Source organism: Panicum virgatum, chromosome 8N (assembly GCF_016808335.1).
Source record: "Panicum virgatum strain AP13 chromosome 8N, P.virgatum_v5, whole genome shotgun sequence".
Taxonomy (NCBI): domain Eukaryota; kingdom Viridiplantae; phylum Streptophyta; class Magnoliopsida; order Poales; family Poaceae; genus Panicum; species Panicum virgatum.
In genome coordinates this window covers 8,541,348-8,561,519 of record NC_053152.1, presented here as the reverse complement: position 1 = coordinate 8,561,519, position 20,172 = coordinate 8,541,348, and the positions used below count along the sequence as shown (strand labels likewise).

The 20,172-nt window shown below is 46.7% G+C and overlaps 1 protein-coding gene across 1 annotated transcript; it reads left to right on the top strand.

The window, feature by feature from the left end:
• Positions 1 to 8,083: 8,083 nt before the first annotated feature.
• Positions 8,084 to 9,882, top strand: LOC120684744 (UPF0481 protein At3g47200-like). Its single transcript, XM_039966627.1, has 3 exons — positions 8,084 to 8,589; positions 8,676 to 8,818; positions 8,905 to 9,882. Exons 1-3 carry the CDS (start codon positions 8,250 to 8,252, stop codon positions 9,637 to 9,639), a joined length of 1,218 nt encoding a protein of 405 aa, XP_039822561.1. The 5' UTR covers positions 8,084 to 8,249; the 3' UTR covers positions 9,640 to 9,882.
• The last annotated feature ends 10,290 nt before the right edge of the window (positions 9,883 to 20,172 follow it).

Sequence of the window (20,172 nt, the reverse complement as noted above, 5' to 3'; positions counted from 1 at the left end):
GAAGAGAGAGTTTCGTAGGATTGAGAAGAAAGTTTCATCCACGTGAAACCTACATGACATGATTACCTAGTTGTCTATTGTTGCAAACTGTGCAATGAAATTTGCACTAAGACTGGCCTTAGAAAGACTCATAATGGTTAAGACATACCCACGTAGCTGCGTGATAATAATGGTTTCGGAATTCGGAGACTTTGATGCGCAAGGTTCCTAATTAGTTGCACAACGCATGATATGATGAAACGGAGGGGATCTGTGTCATCAGCAACAGCAAATTAAAGAAGAGGTATGGGGTATGGCTGGTGCTAACCAAGAATGAGTAGAATTTGATGTATTCTTCAGTGAACAGGGCTGCAACAGTTAGGTCCGACCTCTGGTTTGCTCGTATGTATCATCTTTACCAGACTGGCTAAGCTTAATTTAATTACTGGTGCATCGCTGTAATTTTGTTTGGTTTGTCTACTAGTTATCGATTTCTTCTAATTTCTCATCTCTCTCGGTTGGATCCAATCTTTTATAAATTTTATTAAATTTCACAATTTATCCAACGTTGATTGGAAATCTATGGTCCGCTAACCAATGCTTTCTCTGCAAAATCTCAGACGGTTTCCACATCCTGTTAGAGATAACACAAGAATAGACGGTTCAAAGAATCTCTGAGATGATGACGAGACATCTGATATGAGTACTTTTTTTTATCGTAGCTGTGTTTTTTTCTTTGAAAATGAGCAGCTAGCGTACCTTTCTCCCTTTACTCTTTTTGTTTTTGTTAGAAGAAATAAAACTGCATCAGTTCCTGCCGGCTTTCGGAAGCAACCTAGCGACTTGACGCCGAAAGATCGATAGCCACCACCACGAAGCCACCTTTATCCACATTCGTCGTTTCATCATTTGCCTTTCTCGCATATTTAGGCAGAGTAGGCTCCTTGCACATTCAGTCTTCAGGTATAAAAAAAGGCAAAGAATCTCCGCCTGATCATGGCCATGCTTTTATTTTCTACTACCTCCGTCCCAAAATATAAGTATTTGTTAACTTCTGTTAATTATGTTTGAGCATTTGTCTTATTCAAAAAATTTGTGAAAATATTATTTATTTTGTTATGACATGTTTTATCATCGTATATATTTGAAGTATATCTTAATTTTTTTTTATTTTTTCTCATATTTTTTTGAATAAGACGAATGGTTAAATATGATCAGCAGAAGTCAACAAATACTTATATTTTGGGACGGAGATAGTACTCGGTAAAATATATATTAGCTCCTGGTCATGGCCGTACCACACCCTCCTATATATATATAGTATTTCCTAGTCGACCTGCTAGTGGGGTTGTTGTTGGAAGAGTGGGGTGATAAAGATAAGTTTATGACTTTATGTGGAATGGTGCCATGAGATGTTGCAGGTGGGAAGGACGATAGGTTGAGCAGCCACTACGCGGAGGCTGAAGCCAGAGCGAGGAAAAAGGAAGACAACGGTGCATGTCAAGCTGATATCGGAATAAGTGTATGCTACGCCTAATAATAAACCCATGATTTTCACCGTCTCCCAGTAAATAAATTTGTTGCAAACAAATTTCATTCTCTTAAACAGATAGACATCCCAGAAATGCATGATTGCCTCCACTACTAGAAAACAAGTCTTAGGTCCACCCCAAAAGGCATAGGTACCGGTTCATCTCCATACCGGTACTTTTGGGGTGAATGGAATTTATGAATGAGCCTTAGGTACCGGTTGTTATTATCAACCGGTAGGCTCTCCATAGGTACCGGGTGGTAACTTTTATATTAATACCGGATGGTACCACCAACCGGTACCTATAGACGAGCCTTAGGTACCGGTTGATGTTACCAACCGGTACCTTAGGAGTCTTAGGTACCGGGTGATACCACCAACCGGTACCTTAGGCTCATCCATTGGTTACTTTAAAAGAAAAATATCTTCTTTTCGATCAGAACAACTGTGTAGTTGAGATGGTAAAGGAGCAACGCGCGAGGCTAGAGGTTGCGAGTTCAAGTCCCAACCAAAGAGAATATTTTGCGTGAATTTTAAAGGCTTATACACCGGTTGTTTTACCCGGTACCATTTGGTACCACTTTGGGGGTACCGGTTCAAAAAACCGGTACCAAAGGCTCCTTGCAACCGGTGCCTTAAGCCGTTTTTCTAGTACTGCTCTTTCTTTTGGCGGGAAGGCAAATACATGATGCCACATGCATGTTTTTTTTTTGTTTTGATAAAAAAACTCTAAGAGAAGCCCTCAGAGCATAAAGGTGCAGCACCCAGAATTTGAACCCTGAGTGGGAGTACTCCAACTAGTGGCCTTTGACACTGCGCCGTGAACCCCTTCGCTGCCACATGCATGGTTGCCGCCTCTTTCTTTCATATGAAATGATGCCATGTGAACTTTTAAATGCTGTATTTTATACATAGCTGCTCTTTACAAATTAACTTAACATGCACAAGTGCCTTTGCAGGAATAGTTGGTATGTTATACACTATTAAAAAATAATTTGTCGTAAGATCCCGAATTTTTTCAGGGGTAGGTTAAAATGTAACCTGAAACTACAAATGAAGCGGATTTATTGTAGTATTGGTCCCTCCCCTAAAAATATAATTTTAAGGGCAGGTGACATCATCACCCATCCATAAAAAAATTGAACCCAGTGAGTCAATGTTAAAAGATTCACGTGACTATGGCATCTCCCACCCTATCTTCTAGAAAGCCTCCCAGCCTCTCATTTCTATCTTTCTCTCACCTTCTCCCTCATCTCTCTCTTCTCCCTCATCTCTCTCTTCTCCCTTCAGGGCCGGCGAGTAGGGGGCTTGGCATAGGGCTCCGCCGGTGCGGCCACCTCCCCTCCCTTGCTGCGCAGGACTGCGGCGCGTGCAGTGGCACGCGGCTGTTGTAGCGCGACCCTCAAGCCATGTGTTGACACCATTTATTAGTATGTGTCAATCTGGTGGACAGGCAGTGTCGGTACCTCTGGACTAGGGTACCCCCTCTTGCTATGTCAAGACTCGCGTAGTTATCTGTAACTACGCCATAAGGAGCTAAACAACCGGACCCCTGGGGTCCGCCTCCACCAAACCGGACCAACAGTCATGGACCCGCTTCCCGCTCGGGTACAGGTCCGGTGTCACCACGTGTCCCGGAGAGGGGAGCGCCGAGCCAAAACAGCCGGGGGCCCCGGACCTCCCACGGGGTCCCGGACCCCCATATATTATCCGGACCCCTCAGCGGGGAGGGAATAGACACCCCGCCTAAGGGGGTCCGGAGCCGCCACATGTCCGCAGGCGCAGGCACGCGCGCGGCCACCTAGCTTCCTCGGGAAGACTCACCCACCTACCGCATTCAATGTGGGAGACGTTAAGCGCGCTCTGCCACAGCAGAGCCCGAGGAGACTTTTGCCATGCTGTACTGCTGATCGCGCACAGTACAACTGCTGGCGCCACCCATGCCACACGCGTCAGTCTGCTACGCCAGTTAGACACGACAGCTCGGCAACGGAGTATCATAACGCCTACGCGGTAGACCCAACAGTCTACGCCGCAACCTACACTGCCTCAGCGGGCGCCTGGCCGATGGGACAAGTGAAGACTCCCTTCGGTCAGAGAGTCTACAGTGCAATGAAGCGTATCCGGGAAGAGATTCTCAACCATTGTAGCACCATTAGTATCTTTTTGATAGTAAAATATACATCCTTGTTGGGCCCACCTGTTGGGGTCCAACGCCTGTGTACGCGTCCTCCTTGTGCTATAAAAGTGGGACGCCCGCTAGATAATGACTCATGTCTCAAAAGGGGCTTAGAGGCAGAGGATAGACTCATCCACGAACTCTAGAGCAATAGAACTCTCAGTGGACGTAGGGTATTACGCTCTGGCGGCCCGAACCACTCTAAATCCTCGTGTGTTCTTATGTTCTTGCTTCATGAGTAGATCTGAGGAATATCTTGCACTTTCCCGAGTAACCACCCTCAGGGATTAGGCGGGTGCACTACGCCACCCGGCTGTGGCCCTCCTCCTTGAGCCACGACATCTGGCGCCGTCCGTGGGGATCGCGCAAGCGTTGGCCAGATCTTCGCTCACCTCCTGGTTTCTCAGGTTGAGCACTTCCTCTGCAATGACGACAAGAAGATGAAGAGAGGCACAGTGTCACCTACGCCGCATGCCCTGACACCGAGGCAGCAGTGTCCTCGGTGCAGGGGTGCATAGCAGCGACGCCTGCTGTGCGTCGCCACTTCGACACCTCAGAGCCGGCACGGTGGCGCGCAGGGGCGACGCCTGCTGCGCGTCACCTTGGGACGACCCGGTGTCGGCTCAAGGTTTTCTCTCAAGCGGCCACCAGGGGGCCCCTACGGCGGCGCGGCGTCGGCTCAAGGTTTCCTCTCAAGATGGGGCCTGGGGCCGACGGCTGTGGCTCGGGAAGGATGTCTGTCGCCTTCTCCCTCGCCTGGCTCATGCCTCCCTTGGAGCTGTTGCAGAGAGGCGTCGACCTCCGCCACAAGGCGCGGGGGCCCTGTGCCAGCACCAAGGTGGAGCCGGCGAACGACCGCCCTTCTCCACTCTCCGTGCTCGTCCAAACGAGCACCCATCCTTACGCAGCACCAGGGTGTCAAGCTGGCTTCGGCTCACTATGAGCGGCCATCGAGCGGGCTTCCATCGGCAGCTGGCAACGACAGGGCCACTCCCATTCAAAGCCAAAGAATTTGTCCCCATGCTATCTGAGCGTGGGACAATTCTTGTGCTGGGAAGAGACCTGCGAGCTCCCGAGGTGATGCTGGATGATGCTGTACAAGCACACCTAGGACGCTTTCGCCTCCTACGTAGGGTATTACGCTCCGGCGGCCCGAACCACTCTAAATCCTCGTGTGTTCTTGTGTTCTTGCTTCATGAGTAGATCTGAGGAATAGCTTGCACTTTCCCGAGTAACCACCCTCCGGGATTAGGCAGGTGCACTACGCCACCCGGCTGTGGCCCTCCTCCTTGAACCACGACAGGCAGCCGACGGAAAATAGGACGACACCAAAAAGATTAAAAAGCAGAAGCAATTTGGGCCTTGGGCTAGAATGGGCATCGCAGCCTGAGAAGCTGAAGGAAGGAGCCAATGCAGTCATATTTGCAGATTAGCTTTAGATTTTATGTCATTTTTTTAGCCATGTTTCGTTTCTTGTTAGTGAAGTTGAAATCTCGTTGTAGCGGCAACAGATTCTAGATTTAGGCTATAAATAGAAGACCTTCGTCATATGTAAAACTCGATCAATCATATCCAAACAAAAACCTTTACATTCATCAAATCTACTTTTAATGTCGGCGGCTTCGCCATAGTTGCAGTAGATTTTCTCTTTATGAGTTCTTCTCAGCAGGCACGTTCATCATTTGCCGGTAAGTTTCGAGTTGAGTTGCATAGATAGACCTAAGATGACGCCGCATCGCTTCTTCCTCTATCTATAGCACTCAAGTTATCGAGCAAGTTGGATCCGTCTTGCGTGGTTTAGCTTGTTCACCAATTTATCCATAAAAGTTATGAATCTGTTAGGTTAATTGATAATCAAGCTTGTTGTTGCTTTTATCACAAGTTATTTGTACTTGCTTAAATCTAAGTAGGTCAATCCATTTAATCTGGTTTGCTTTAAGATTTTAACACAAAGTTATCAACATCTGCTTTGATTGTGTTAGGTTAATTCGTTTAATCTAGTTTATTTTAAGTTTTTATCACAAGTTATCCACTTTAGATCTATCTCCATGGGCTACTTCCTTTGATCTAATCACACACAAGCCGATTGGATTCAAATCTGAGTGTTGGTCGCGAGCTACATTGCTTTAATTGTAGCTTGCTATCCCCTAATTAGCTGAACGATAGTTAATTGTTGGCATCATCAATATTAGCTGGCTAGCCGATAGTCTTAGAATTTAACGTTTATCCTCCTTATTAACTGCAGGTTAAATTGACTGGCACGTCTAGCGCACCAGACGCGTTCCTGTTGGGTTTAGCACTTCAGAGCGAAGCAGATCTCCCCGGTCCTAGCATACGTGGACTGTGCTGATTCGTTAGGTGGACTGCGGTAAAGGTACGTAGCTACAGAGGACTGTGCAGATTGCGTCAAAGGCGCACGGGTATGGAGGCGCGATGCCGCGGCTGTGGAGGTGCGGTTGTGGCGGCGTGCGGCTGCGGAGGCGTGGCGCCCGAGTAGTAGCTGCTGGCGGCGTAGAGAGCAGCGGTGACGTGGCTCGGCGCGGGGAGGAGTGGCTGCCAGCATAGGGAGGAGCGGTGGAGCGGGGGAGGAGTGGCTGCTAGCGTGGGGCTATGGCGCCTGAGCAGCACTTGCTGCCAGCGCAGGGAGGAGCGGCGGCGCAGCTCGGCAGGGGGGGAATGTCTGCTAGCCTGGGGGAGTGGTGGCGTGATGCTATGGTGATTTTTTTCATTTTTATTTAATCAGTAGAGGTGGATGCGGCACCCGCTATTACTTTTCATTGCTAAATATGAAGTTTGCTGAGGCAGGCATGACCCGCACCTATAAATGCATGCAATTTCGCTACTAAAAATGTAGTTTTAATGGGCAAGCATGTTACCCGCCCCTGCAAACTGTATTTTTAGCAGCGAAAAGTAGGGCCGGATACCGCACAGGCCCTTACAAATGCATTTCGGTGCGGGGGTAGTGATGCGACCACCGAGGCGAGCCCCGAGCGCGGGATGGGCCGTGGGCGGATGGGGCCGGCGCCATGGCGGCACGGCGCGGCGCAGCGACGATAGGACGACATCCCCGACTTGCATCTAGTGGAGGGCAAGGGCGGCGGTCTCCGTCTCTCTGCACGCAAATCCAGCGGGTAAGAGGGCGGCGGCGGCCAGCGCCAGCGATCGCACAGCGGCGGCCACTCTGGTGGGCGGCGGCCAGTCCGGCGGGTGGCAACCAGCGCATTTTCGGGGTGGTGGCGGCGGCAGCCAGCAACGGGCGAGGAGGCGAATGGTGGTGCTGGTAGGCGGAGGACCAGATTTTTTTTGATTTTGTGAACTTGAGATAGATTCGGTTCCCTCGGTTAAAACCGAACTAACCGAAACCGAATTTGCTCGGTTCCTATGTATGAAAAGAACCGATCAGTTCCTATTTCCTAAAAACCAAACTTCCATGAGAACCGAGGAACCACACCGATTGGTTCGGTTCCGACCGAATGCCCACCCCGACTTAGCCCCAAATGCATGCATATAGTGATAATTGTCACGACTGATGTCTATATTGATGTTGTGGTATGGTGATAGTATTCTCTCTTTATTCTAGATAAATACAAGGATCCTCACATCAAAATTTATCCACAATGTAAAGGACTGGGTTACATTATTAGGAAACCGGACACATCTTGACTTATTGTTTAAGAAAACACACGGTTCAGGCCCTTGATAGTTTGCTGCCAATATAATTATTGGTTGGTTCATCCCACGGTTTCTGCCAATTGGTTGGTTTATACCTAACTAGGCAATTATGTTCGTATATTGCTACGGATAAAGTTGGTATAAGTATCGGATATGTAAAGATGCCCGTGTGTTAATTTGTAGGGATGCACGTGATCCAGTCGTAGATGGAGTGGGTTGGTCCGACTCGCATACGGGACAAACTAAGACCCACCTGTCAATAACACGAGACGACCAAACCAACGAACCAAGCCAAATATTTAGGTGGAAACCTTTTACTTTAGAAATAGGTATAGACTAGGTCATTATTCCTGTGCGTTGTTACGATAATGTTGGTATAAGTATCGGACACGTATAGTTGCCCGTGCGTTAATTTGTTGGGATCTACGTGATAGAGTCGTGGACGGAGAGCTGGTCTGTCTGGCATACAGGACTAAACTAAGGTCCACCTATCAATAACACAAGATGGACCAAATAAAAAATTTAGGTGAAAACCTTACGCATGCTTTATAATAGATTTATTGAAGGGCACATGAGTCTTCTCCTGTCCACCTTAGTCTATGATCCCTTTATTTTCCATTATTCCCATCTCTCTTGGATGTGATAAGTTTTATATATATAAAAGAAAGACTCATAAGCCAGCAGTCCCAGCTTACTATAACTGGGCTAGTAATAACATAGAACTTGTCACAATATATATTGTACCACTTAGACACCCACAGGCCACAGCTGAGTGCTAATAATGATGGTTTGGGAGAGCATAATGCGCAAGCTGATGACACGGAGGGAATCCGTCTCATCATCAGCAACAGGAAATTAAAGAAGAGGTATCGAACACTCCTAGGGGGGATGGCTGTTGCTAACCAACAATGGGTGGTGGAGATACAGGCGTCCGTCCAGGCGATGGCACCTCGTACCGGCGCCTCCATCTACCGGGTGCCGGAATGGATCAAGCGCCTGAGCAGGAACGACGCGTACGGGCCGCGGGTGGTGTCCCTGGGCCCCTTCCACCACGGCAACCCCCACCTGCAGCACATGGAGGAGCACAAGACCCAGGCGATGCAGCGCCTAGTTCATCGATCTGGGAAGCCGTTCCAGCGGTTCTTCGACGCCATCAACGGGGCGTGGCGGAGCAGCTGGAGGCGGCCTACGACGGCCTGCAAGACGAATGGACTGGACGCAGGGACGAGTTCGTGAGGATGATGGTCACGGATGGGTGCTTCTTCCTGGACACGGCATGGGCGGTTAACCATGCAATGGGTGGAACGGGTGGAGGTTACACGGCCGGTGACCCCAGTGATCCCCACACACTTCTGATTTGGGAGACCATCCGGATGGATGTGGTCGCCATGGAAAACCAGCTGCCACTGCTCGCCCTGCAGAAGCTTGAAACTGCACGCCGTGGTGGAGCTGCGGTGGTAAGTAATTTTAGCTAAAGCTGATCCACAGTTTCTGCTAAATTTGCATCCATTGTAATTTGTAAATCATATGGTCGTCGTTGCAGAGTGCTGGAGATGTCAACCAGTTGGTTCGTAAGTTTCTTACAGTCCCATTGCCGAAGAACATCAACGAGCCGGCTCCACACCCGCTGGGCCTTCTCCGCAAGTGTTTCGTCTCCACCACCGCAGCAGATCGAAGCAGCCCCCTCGAACAGAAAGAGTGGGAGAACACCATGCCCTGCGCCCTGGTGCTCACCGAGGCAGGCATCGACTTGAAGAAGAGCAGGACTCGCAAGTTCACTGATGTCGAATTCAAAGATGCCGCGCTCAAGGGCGTGACCAAGAGCGTGCTGCACGTGCCACTGCTGAGGGTCCGCTACGACACCGAGATGTTCCTGCTCAACATGATGGCGTTCGAGCGGCTGCATCCCGGCGCCGGGGACGAGGTGACATCCTACGTCTCCTTCATGAGGAACCTCATCAACAACACTGCAGACGTGGCACTGCTAAGATCCAAAGGAGTCCTTGTGCACACGTTTGGCAGTGACAAGGCAGTGGCTAGGTTGTTCAACAATATCTACTCGGGAGGCATGAGCCCGTACAGCAAGCTGCATCATGTGCAGCGCAAGGTGAGCGCCCACTGCGAGAGACGCTGGAACAAGTGGAGGGCTGGCTTTGTTCAGTCCTACCTAAGCAACCCCTGGGTGTTCATCTCCCTTGTGGCTGCTATCATCCTAGTCCTCGCTACCCTATTGCAGACTGTCTACACCATCATTCCGTTCTACCACAATAGGAGCTAAAGATTTGCATGACATAGAATTATTGGTGGTGTGGGTGAAATGAATCTCCATATTGTGTAATATTTTGTCAGCAGCGTCAATGGGCCCAATCCGTTACCGGGCCATGGGCCTCCGACTCCGAGATCCATTCGGCCCAAGATGAAAAACACACATGAAACTGGCCCGGAATGGGTGTAGCTCGTGCGCGCGGCGTGATATGTATGGCATGAACCAATGTTTAAACAAACTCTCTGAACTCCTAATCATTTATCTGCTCTCGTCAATTCGTTCTTCTCTTCTCAATTCCCCACTTCTACCTATCCCATCTACGGTGCTGCTAATATAGTTCTATCAGAGACACCGATCCGATCTGGATCCCCACCAAATTGTTCACAAACATTTCACCTGATTTTGCAAGGCAAGGGGCGCGATGGATCCAAGACTGTAGCTCATCTTCGATGAGATCAAGACCTTGACATTGTTTGTGGAGGACCTCAAGAACTCTGTTACCGAGCGGATCCATGGCGCGGAGCAGTCTATCGGCAGCCACTTCTCCCGCATCGACCCGGAGGGGTGGGGGGGGGGCGTGCTCAGACTCAAACCTCAAGGTTGACGCAACCATAACGACTTCTGAATCAATGGCCTGTTCAGATCCAGGGGCAAAAATTAGTCCCTCCCCTTTTAACCCCAAAAGATCCAAACAGATGAGGTTATTTGGGATTAAAGTGAATTAGCTCCCCTAAAAAAATTAGACTCTCCAAGAGGTGCTTATTGGGGGCTATTTCTACATGAGCCCCACCAAAAAGTCACTTTTCTCCTCATCCCGCATGCATGGAAGTAGACCCAATAATTGGGATATAAGCTTTAATCCTCAAATTAGCCCATGTATTCAAACAACTCTAGGGGATAAAATTTAAAGGGCTAACTCAATAGCTAAACTTTAGTTCTCAAATTAGCTCAAGGGCTAAAGATCCAAACAGGACCCAAGATCGGTGTGGTTCGCAAGCCGGCGAATCAAGTGGTTCTCGATTCGAAACATCCTCAGCGGCGGGCATTTTCGCGAATCCAAAGTCGGCCGTGCACCTCCACCAGCCGGCAACCTGGTCGACGGCCCTCATGGGCACCACTATGATTCGAGCCCCTGGGAGAATGCAAACGGGTCGACGTACACCTACATGCATTCCCTGGTCAAGGGTACTCCTCCACATCTGCCCAAGACCTTGCCTAGTTCCAATTCTCCGCCATTTATGCATTCTGCTTAGGGTCCGGGTTAGCAGGGCCAACCGGCACCTTCCTGATTCCCCTTCACTCTCTCCCTATTTTCCTAGCACTAGCAAGCTAGCACTAATCCTCCATGATGATTTCCTAAACTCTAAAAGTGAGAGACTTGTGTTGAGTTGTGTGTTGGTATGGTGTGCCTCTATTCTTACCCCCTCCCCTCATATTAATAAGGGTGAACCAGGAGGATCTCGGCCTAGTATTGGAGCTCTTGCACTAGAAACCACCTTCTACATCCAATGGAGAGCCGACATGTGGAAGACGGTGGCTAGAGGCACCGACTTTAGGTCGGTTGACCTAGGTGCTCGGCCGACCTAAAGGCACTGCCTTAGGTCACCTCCTTTGGTCAGGAGGCTATCTGGTGGGCCTGAATTGCAGGTATGCATGACTGCCATGTTTTCTCCACGTGTACGACTGCCAAATGGGCCTAGGAATCCTTGTGCTTGTGCCTGATTGGTCAACAAGAGATTGCCTCGGTTGATGATGTGTCACTTCCTCATGGGCTGCATTCTCTTCTCATGTGAGGCTGTCAAGTGGTCCTTTTTGACCCTTGGGCTTACTTGTGATTGGCTAGGCATTTATGTCATGAGTCATACTTGCTAGTTTGTTGCATTTTTTTGCCCAAATTCACCTGTACAAATTTTCAAACCAGTATTTGTGGAATTTTTCAATCAATCATCCTATACTAACATTTATTCCCATTGATGCTCATATTTTGCACAATATTTGATGGTCAAAATGGACTGTCAACAAGGGCACAATAGGGAAGAAATCTAATATGCACATCCCTGAAAGTGAAATCCGCAAAGAAAACTTCACCATTCCACAAAATTCATCATTCGTGTCTCCATATATGGATGAGCACATGAATATCATACGGTCCGAAAACCCAGGGAAGTCTAAGGCCTGGATCACATATCATCACATAGATAGCTTTGTTGTTTGGCTCTGACAAAAATTAATGGGTGACATCACGATTGGAAAACAACTTCAATGTCTGGCTAGGGGACTGTCGATGGTAATCCTGCAGTACCAATGGTATGAGATAAATGGATATACATTTTACACGAGAGCCCAAGACGAAAAGAGCACGAACCAAAATAGTATTGTGCTTATAGATGCAATAGGCAATGATGGGAAAAAAAGGACAACTACTTTGGTGTCATAGAGGAGCTATAGGACCTACATTATGGGCCTCTGATTATGGGAACTAGATTATATGAGTTGATTAATTTTGTTATTGTTACATTATGTTTTATATGATATATATGATGTAAATTATGTGATGACAACTTCATATATTTAATTTGTAAATTTATTGATTATTTGTTAATTTTGTTATATATGATGTAAATTATGTGATGTCATTTTTCTTTATATGTACAACTTCATACATAACTCTGCATCATAAGAACTCCGCGTATCATACATAACTCTGCATATCATATGTAACTTCGAAAAACTATATTATGTTCGCATAGGGATCGAAATGGATCCCATTTGTCGTGATGGCGAAGATGAGTCCATCATATATGACATGATCCAACAAGACACCCAGCGCGAAGGGTCTTTCCAAGAGGATGCACCCGAGGATGATGGCAGCCAATATCTCAACGATACGGGTGATGGCGATGCTGATCATCCGAAATCAATGACTGTGGAAGATGTTGGAGCTGAGGTATATGAAATTCAGATATGTATGTATAAACATGATATGAATTCTCTATGTATGAGCATGTATTAATAGATATTTGTCTAGGCATCTGAATCGAAGAAGCTGAAACATGAACGAGGCTCAAAGAAAAAGATGGAGGGGCGTACCACAATCACCTCATTGCACCCGGATGGTGAACCAAAGTCTCCCATGGGGGTTAAGTGGTCAATCAGTGAGATCGTCCCCATTAGCTTCAAGGTATGAAAGAAAAACAAAAGCACTGATAACGATTCTAACATCGTCCCTGACATGGAGAAGGAAATATTATGGGGAGATGTGAAACGACACTTCAGTTTTCCAGAGGACAAAGAAGAAGTCTTTAAGGATTGGGTCATGAAGAAGATGACTATTTCTTTCGAGGCGTTCAAGAAAAACTTGATCAAAGACATCATAAAGAAGGGCCTCGTGCCAGACTTTGAGAAAAACTTCAAGAAGCAACGTCCTTATTTGGATGCATTCGCACAATACAAATTGTTCGAGGACAGTGAGAAGAAAACAGCACGAGCCAAAGAGAATGCAAGCAAAAATAAGCACTTCCATTATCTTGGGCAAGAAGGTTATGTGTCGGCGATTCCAAAATGGCAGAAGATGGAAGATGACCTCACTGCACAAGAGGAATCATACTGGCGACTTTCAACTGGATATTGCGAGCAAAATATTTCTTCTACGCTCATAGAGGCACATTGAATATGGAAGATGGCTCATTTGTCACAAGCAACGCCATAAGAGAAGTAGCCGATAGGCTCGATGTGGCCCTAAAGGCCGTGTCAGAAGGCAGTTTCAAGCCTAATAGAGAGAAAGATGAGCTGATTTACGCTCTTGGGACACCGGAACACACAGGATGTGTCCAAGGCTTGGGCGTAGTTCCATGAAAGCCGGTCTAGAAGGAAGGCTGAATAGGAAGAGAAGATGCGTGCCCTAAAAGAACAGGTACCTTTGATTGAAGGTGCAATGGAAGCTAGCTAGCAGTGACAACAAGAAGCCAGATCAGCTGCTCAATTGGAGAGCAGCCCCGGCACCCAATGCTGTAGCAGCATCACCTCCACGGAGCATCCAACCGCAGATCGAACCAACGTGGTTGCGGACGAGCCACAACATTAGCCCGTGGACGACATCATCGTGAGGACCCCCTACGAGCTTCTTTATTAGCAGAAGAAAAGATCAAATTGGTCATGCACGATACTGATGTGGATGAACTCCTTTGCATGATCTATCTCTCTTCTTTATTTTCTTTGGATGTGGACTATCTTTCATCTCTTTTTTTCTTTTGACATGTCTTGTGGGCATGTGGCATACCTTCTTTGGGTATGCATTTTTTTCACTTTTTTCTGGACATGCCTTTTTGGCATGCGGCATACTTTCTTTGGGTATGCATCTTTTATTTCATCATTTTTTTTGTTTTCATAGTCCAAATCCTTGATGATCATTTTAGAGAGAAAGGGTCATGGTATGTCATGGAGTTTTATTTTATGCGTGGATGACAATGTTTGCTATCTTCCAGAAGTATAGCAAGGACGTGTATGTGATCCTGATCATAAGAGTATGACAAGTCTCTAACAAGGGTCAAAGAATTTGATAAAACTCAAAGCAAAGTCAAACTGCATAAGAAGATTTGAGCATGAAAATCTAACTTCGGCTTTGGTAGGAATTTTCATTAATTTGAGGAGACAAGCTATTGGTGATTTTTTTAAAAAGAAATTCCAAGTACTTTGCAAGGAAGAGCATGGTTCTGTTCATCCAATCATATCACATTATTCAATCACTTAGAGAGCATGGGGTCCCTATGAAAATAATTGTTCACAAGAAGTAGAAAGAATGCAAGAAATAAAGAGTATGCAAGTTTATTCATGAAATCGCATGGAGTGCATAAGATGGGTTGGCAAGGTTCTTTGAGTTTAATTTTTGTGATTAACAATGAAATTCATTTAAACTCAAGAACTTAGGGAGTTTGAGGGAGTTTGTGAGGGATGTGTTGCACATACCATCGCTTGTAGAGAAAGAAGAGGGAGCTGAGGGAACTAAGAGGTGGTCTAGTCGAACCAGAGGTTCGGCCATCCTTCTCTAAGTTCCATCTGTCCTGGTCTTCAGCATGCTGGGTCGTTGATGTTGTGCAGCATGTATGGGGGAGAGATCTTGAACGAATTTGAAATTGTTGATTTTGAGAGATCTCCCCCATACTTATTCTTGTACCTGTCTTTATTCAAAGAAAACAAAAGTGGAAACAAGAAGGGACTCTACCGATTTTAACACCGGGGAGTCCAAACTTTACTGAATCAAAGAACATTACTATATGGAGCACTAATTTTTATTTTATTTATTCCCTTTTTTATCAATTTTGATGTTTTTATTTATTCTTTTTATTTTATTATATATATTTTTCATGGCAAGTTAAACAAGATGGGTAACATAGCAGGGTGGAGACAAGAGGCAAAAGGTGCACGAGGTGTGTAGGATACTTACCTAAAAGAACTCGCCAAGCCTAGAACAGAAATGCAAGAGTTAAGCTTCATATACATGAAACAAAGCTTTGCATTTGTTCAGCTTGGTTCCTCGTGCATCTGTCTTCCCATGGGACCAAGGAGCGTTGTGTTGGTGATGGAGTTATTGTACACAGCTCTTTGGATGTTTATTTCCTTCCCTGCAAAATGTTAGTGGACAACAAATACTCTAGAAATACTTAAAGAATTTTGAATGGATTTTTTTATTTGTTGTGCACATCCATGTTTCACGGAAAAAAAATCATGTTCAAAGATGCAATAAGCATAGATCCCAAAATGCTTGCCATCATTTTATTTCTTTTTTTTTGAGAGAGAGAGAGAGTCTTCTTCTTTTCTTTCTTTTTTGTACAAAGGGTTTCTTTTTCTTATATTCATTGTTCACCAAATTTTTTATTATTTTAGCAAAACTTAAACAAGGTTAAGATTAAACTGCACGAAACAAAGAGGCATTTTCACGGATACTCATTTTGAATTCTTTAAAGCTAAAAGGTGCCTCGTTTGAAAGTTATGCAAGTTTTATTATTTGAAGCCCTTCAGAGCCTTGCCTTATCTCCGGCACGAACTTGAGGACTTTTCCCAACAAATTTGAAAAGTTTCTTGCAGGGGATTGTCCAAAGAGATACGCATCCCAAAGTTTACGGTAGTATTACTCAAAAGTTCATTAACCAAAAATTTGACACCATGTCTCATTTTGATTAAAGAAGGCTATTTAACCTAAGCACCATGCTTAATTTAAAAAGCCTATGGATGTACCACACAAATACATCAAAACCAGAGCAAATGAACGTATACAAAGGAAGCAAGAAATTGCATGATCAAGTTCTATGAAGATAAATATGAGTAAAGGATTGGTGAACCATACCTTTGCTTACCAGAGTATACTTACCGCTAAATGGATGTCTCGAAATTGTTGGAGTGATGGTGTGTGATACTCTTGCCTCGTGTGTGCGAACCTTGTTCATTAGAGGCATGATCCATTGGCACAATGCTTTATGATTGGGGACGCAAGGTACGTCTCCCTTTGTGCATGTGAGCAAGTGCCGATCTGAGTGGAGTAGCAAAGGCTTGGAAAGGAAAAGGAGCAGGGTTCTTCATTGTTTGTGTGCATGAGCTGCTTGAGTGTGTGGAGCCATGGCTCTCCCTCACTCTTTCCTTCTTCCTTTCTCACTTTTTCTTCTTTTTTTATCGCTCTCCCTTTTTTTCTTTCTTGTCCACTCTCTTTTTTTTTTGAGCAAGCTAGGTCTGACACCTTCTTGAAACAAGGATACTTCTTTGGATGTTTAGAACATTGCAGCGAGACACTCAGTGATTTCCCCCACACTTGGACTTTTGTGTGAAAGTCAAGTGTGCAATGTCGGGGTCTCCTTTCGAGTGTGTTCCAACTCCAAAGAGCATCAAAGTGTTCAGCTGATGTAGACCTCATATTCTTGGGCATCGTATGTCCTTTGTTCTTCTTAATCATCACCTGAAATGGTTAGGACCAAGAATACCCGAAGGTGCATACTATGCTCGAAAACATGTTCTTGCTTTTTTTTAAGGAGAAATATTTTTTTTAAAGTTGCTCCGGGCTATCTCCCACCAGTGCTTTGTTTATGGTCGCAAGCTCAACCATGGGGATCCCTCCTGCAGCTGTCAATGGTGATGTAGTTCCCAGCTTAATCACCATTTTTTGATTTATCATTGTTCAAGCTGCAAGGTTAGTGCACAAATGCAACAACGAGCCCTGCATAGATATTATGATAAGCAGAACCCAAAACAACCATCCTAAAGAGCATCTATGAGGGGAAACCCTAAGATGATCGTATGGCTCGTAGCGACTTGGCACATCAGAAGATCTCGGAGAAATCAAGGATGAGCATGGCTTTTATGTTGATGCAGAAAGGAACATCTTGCTCATAGTGCGAGAGGCTTTATCTCCGGATAGAGCAACTCAAGAATGTTCATAGCCCCATAATGAAAGAGAATGTGTAACTCTATGGGCCATTGGAATGATTCTGAGTTCGGATCATGAGGGGAATGAGTATTTTTCAGCTCATCCCCCCTTAGGATGAAAGCCTTGCATGGAGGCAAAGCAATCCGTCCTAAGCTTCCAATAGAAATTCATTTTGATAGGAAACGTGAACATAACTTCTATTGGGCATCAATCAAAATCAAGGAACAAGATGTGAGTTTTGAATCACTCGATTTGATTGACATTGATTGGAAATCGAGGATTTGAATGTAAATTTATTTCACTCGATTTGATCGGTATGTCCCCATGATCACTTGACCAAAAAGATAAGCCTTACAGACTTACAACACAGTGGTCAATGTCGAGGCATATTCCTCAGTGAAAACACCTTGGAGTTTGCCTTGACAAGGGAACATTTCAGGGATGAATCTCGTAGCCGGATGAGGAACTAGGTCTAGAGAGGATGGCTCTAAAGACTCACCCCAAAAGGATGGAAGGTGTGTACGAGGATAACCTTTCAAGGGTAGTGGGGGTAGAGGTAGAGGTAAGAAAAGCAAAAAGGTATGAAGACGAAGTGGGTAGCGGGGGTCAAGGTAGAGATAAGGAAAAGCAAAGGATAAGATTTTTTTTAAAAGATAAAGATACGAGGACCAACTAGGTTCGAAGAAAGATACAGCAACCGATCCCCGGCAACGGCGCCAGAAAGCTTGTTGGGTATTTTACGACTGCGAAATAAATCCGCAAGCGCACGGATACTGTTGTAGCTTTCACCCGTGAGTATTCAAGGGTATCGTATCCACAAGGAACGTGTGTGCACTAACTCCTAACTTAATCGGTCCAAGGACACACAGGGTATGTGGCAAGGATGGAGAGGATTCCTGCGGTAGCACTAAAGATGAGTTAAAGGTCGATCTCTCGGGCAGAATACTCGCTTCGGGCACCGGCTTACCCCTGAAATGGTTAGAAGACTCCGGCCAACAGCTCTATGCTATATCCGAATGTGGAGGACTATGAAGGACCGACAGGGCTGTCACCACCTGCAGCCTACCTCACAGACCGTGGGATATAAGGCAAATTAAGGTAACCCTTAGCCCAGAAACCACGTCTGCACTACTGATTACTACTGCAGTCTAACTACGCCTGTTAACCCGTAGCAAACTACAGCACTCCGTATAAATACAAAGCGACGAACCCGCAAGTAAGAGAACTGATCTCACTCAAGCAAAAGTACTATGCAATACAAGAATCATAAATACTAACTTACTCATATCAGAGGAAGCCAGCATCCGTAGAGGTACAAGACTGGAGAAGACTGCCGACAGGCCCGGCGCTTCCCCAAACTACTCCTCACTCTCCTCCTACTCTAAGCACTAGCCTAGGCAGGGCCTCGCCTTAACATTGGAGCAATACATCTTCAAGTGAAGGAGGAAGAGGACTTGGTGGTGTGTGTTGTGAGGGGTGAGGGAGGCCCCCTTTTACAGCCCAAGAAGGTCGGTTCCCGCCAGAATTAAATATGGAAACACTGGGCACTGCCGTGAGGAGGATAAGGATGATCTTCCTGCCAAAGATGAGGCCGAATGGTGCCGACATGGGGCCGGCCGCCCCTGTGGTTCGGCCAGCCCATGAGTGCCGCCTCTCATGCCGCCTTTCGTCCTGGACACTGCCTGGTGGGCCCCCATATTGTGTATTTCAGTGCCGGGGCTTTGTACGTCAGTTTTCTTTGTCTAATGGTCCTCTTTTGGATGTGTAACGCAGACAGTGATGTTCTGTGTATTTCTGTTGCGTCTTCTGCGTGTTTTCATATTATTCCCGACTTGTGTCCCTGCAATCAACAATTCACCAACACTCGTGGAATTTGTTAGTAATAACTCCTACCACTACTGTTGATGTTTATTTTTCATGTCTTTATGCAGGAGTTGACGGCATATATTTTGGACTTAACAGCCGTCAACAACAAGTCCCTCCACGACTACATCAAGAGGTACTTTGCTAACCGTAATACAATTACAGAGGTTGATGACAGGGATGTCATCCACTTCATTGAAACCCTCCACAGTATCGAACTGTGGAGGAAGATGTTCGAGAGCAACCCCAAGACCATTGCCGACATGATGGTAGTCGTCAACAAGCACGCCGACTTGGAAGACCCCGAGCGGGCCCACCGCCAGCACAAGACCAAGAACGACTCCTCCGAGCATCCCCCTCAACGAGACAACCGCCCAGAACGTCAACGTGAAGATCATCCACCTCATCACGACAAGACCACGCCAAGTCATCCAAGAGCCGGGAGCGCAAGCGTGGCCCCGACAACACTGTTGCTGTCGCCGAGAGGTCTCAGTTCCGTTCTACCCTCAACCAGGCGGACTTGGACCGGCTCTTGGATGGCAAGTGTCCATGGCATAAGGATGTGAACCACACCGTCCGGGAGTGCCGCGCGCTCTCCAACGGTGTGGCCAAGGACGAAGATCCCAAGTGACCCCACCGCGACGACCACAACAGGCTAAGTGGCTCCACAACCACCCGGCCGCGCCCGCAGAGGTGCAACTCGCCCAGGCGAGATGACGACGAGCGCCAGGAAGATTCCTCAGGGGATCTCTATGAAGAAGATAGGACTGTCAACTTCATCTTTGGCGGTCCCAACGTCCCATCTTGCCGATGCTGACTCAAGCTAGACTACCGAGAAGTCAACTTGGTGTTCAAACACCCGGTTGAGCCCTTGCGGTGGTCGGAGATGCCGATTACCTTCGACTGCCATGACCACTGGGTCCACCTACCCAGGTAGGGTGCTTACCTCCTCGTTGTCAGACCCGTGGTCAGCTAGGTCCACCTAGCCAAAGTACTCGTCGATGGTGGGAGCACCCTCGACATCATCTTCGCCAGCACACTACAGAGCATGGGTTATGACAAGACCACCATGGTGCCTTCAGACTAGGCCTTCTACGACATCATCCCTAGTGCCGGGTCACCCTACCGGTCACTTTTGGCACCCGAGACAACTACCGCACCGAGTACGTCAACTTCAAGGTAACCGAGTTTGTGACCTCCTACCACGCCATCCTGGAGAGACCCTCCCTCGCCAAGTGCATGGCGATCCCCAACCACACGTACCTTCT

Excerpts from the sequence above, each read along its gene's own strand:
- LOC120684744 (XM_039966627.1), top strand. The coding sequence starts at position 8,250 with ATGGCTGTTGCTAACCAACAATGGGTGGTGGAGATACAGGCGTCCGTC. Across the intron at positions 8,590-8,675 it reads TGGACTGGACGCAGGGACGA|GTTACACGGCCGGTGACCCC; the intron begins GTTCGTGAGGAT and ends GAACGGGTGGAG. Across the intron at positions 8,819-8,904 it reads GCCGTGGTGGAGCTGCGGTG|AGTGCTGGAGATGTCAACCA; the intron begins GTAAGTAATTTT and ends TCGTCGTTGCAG.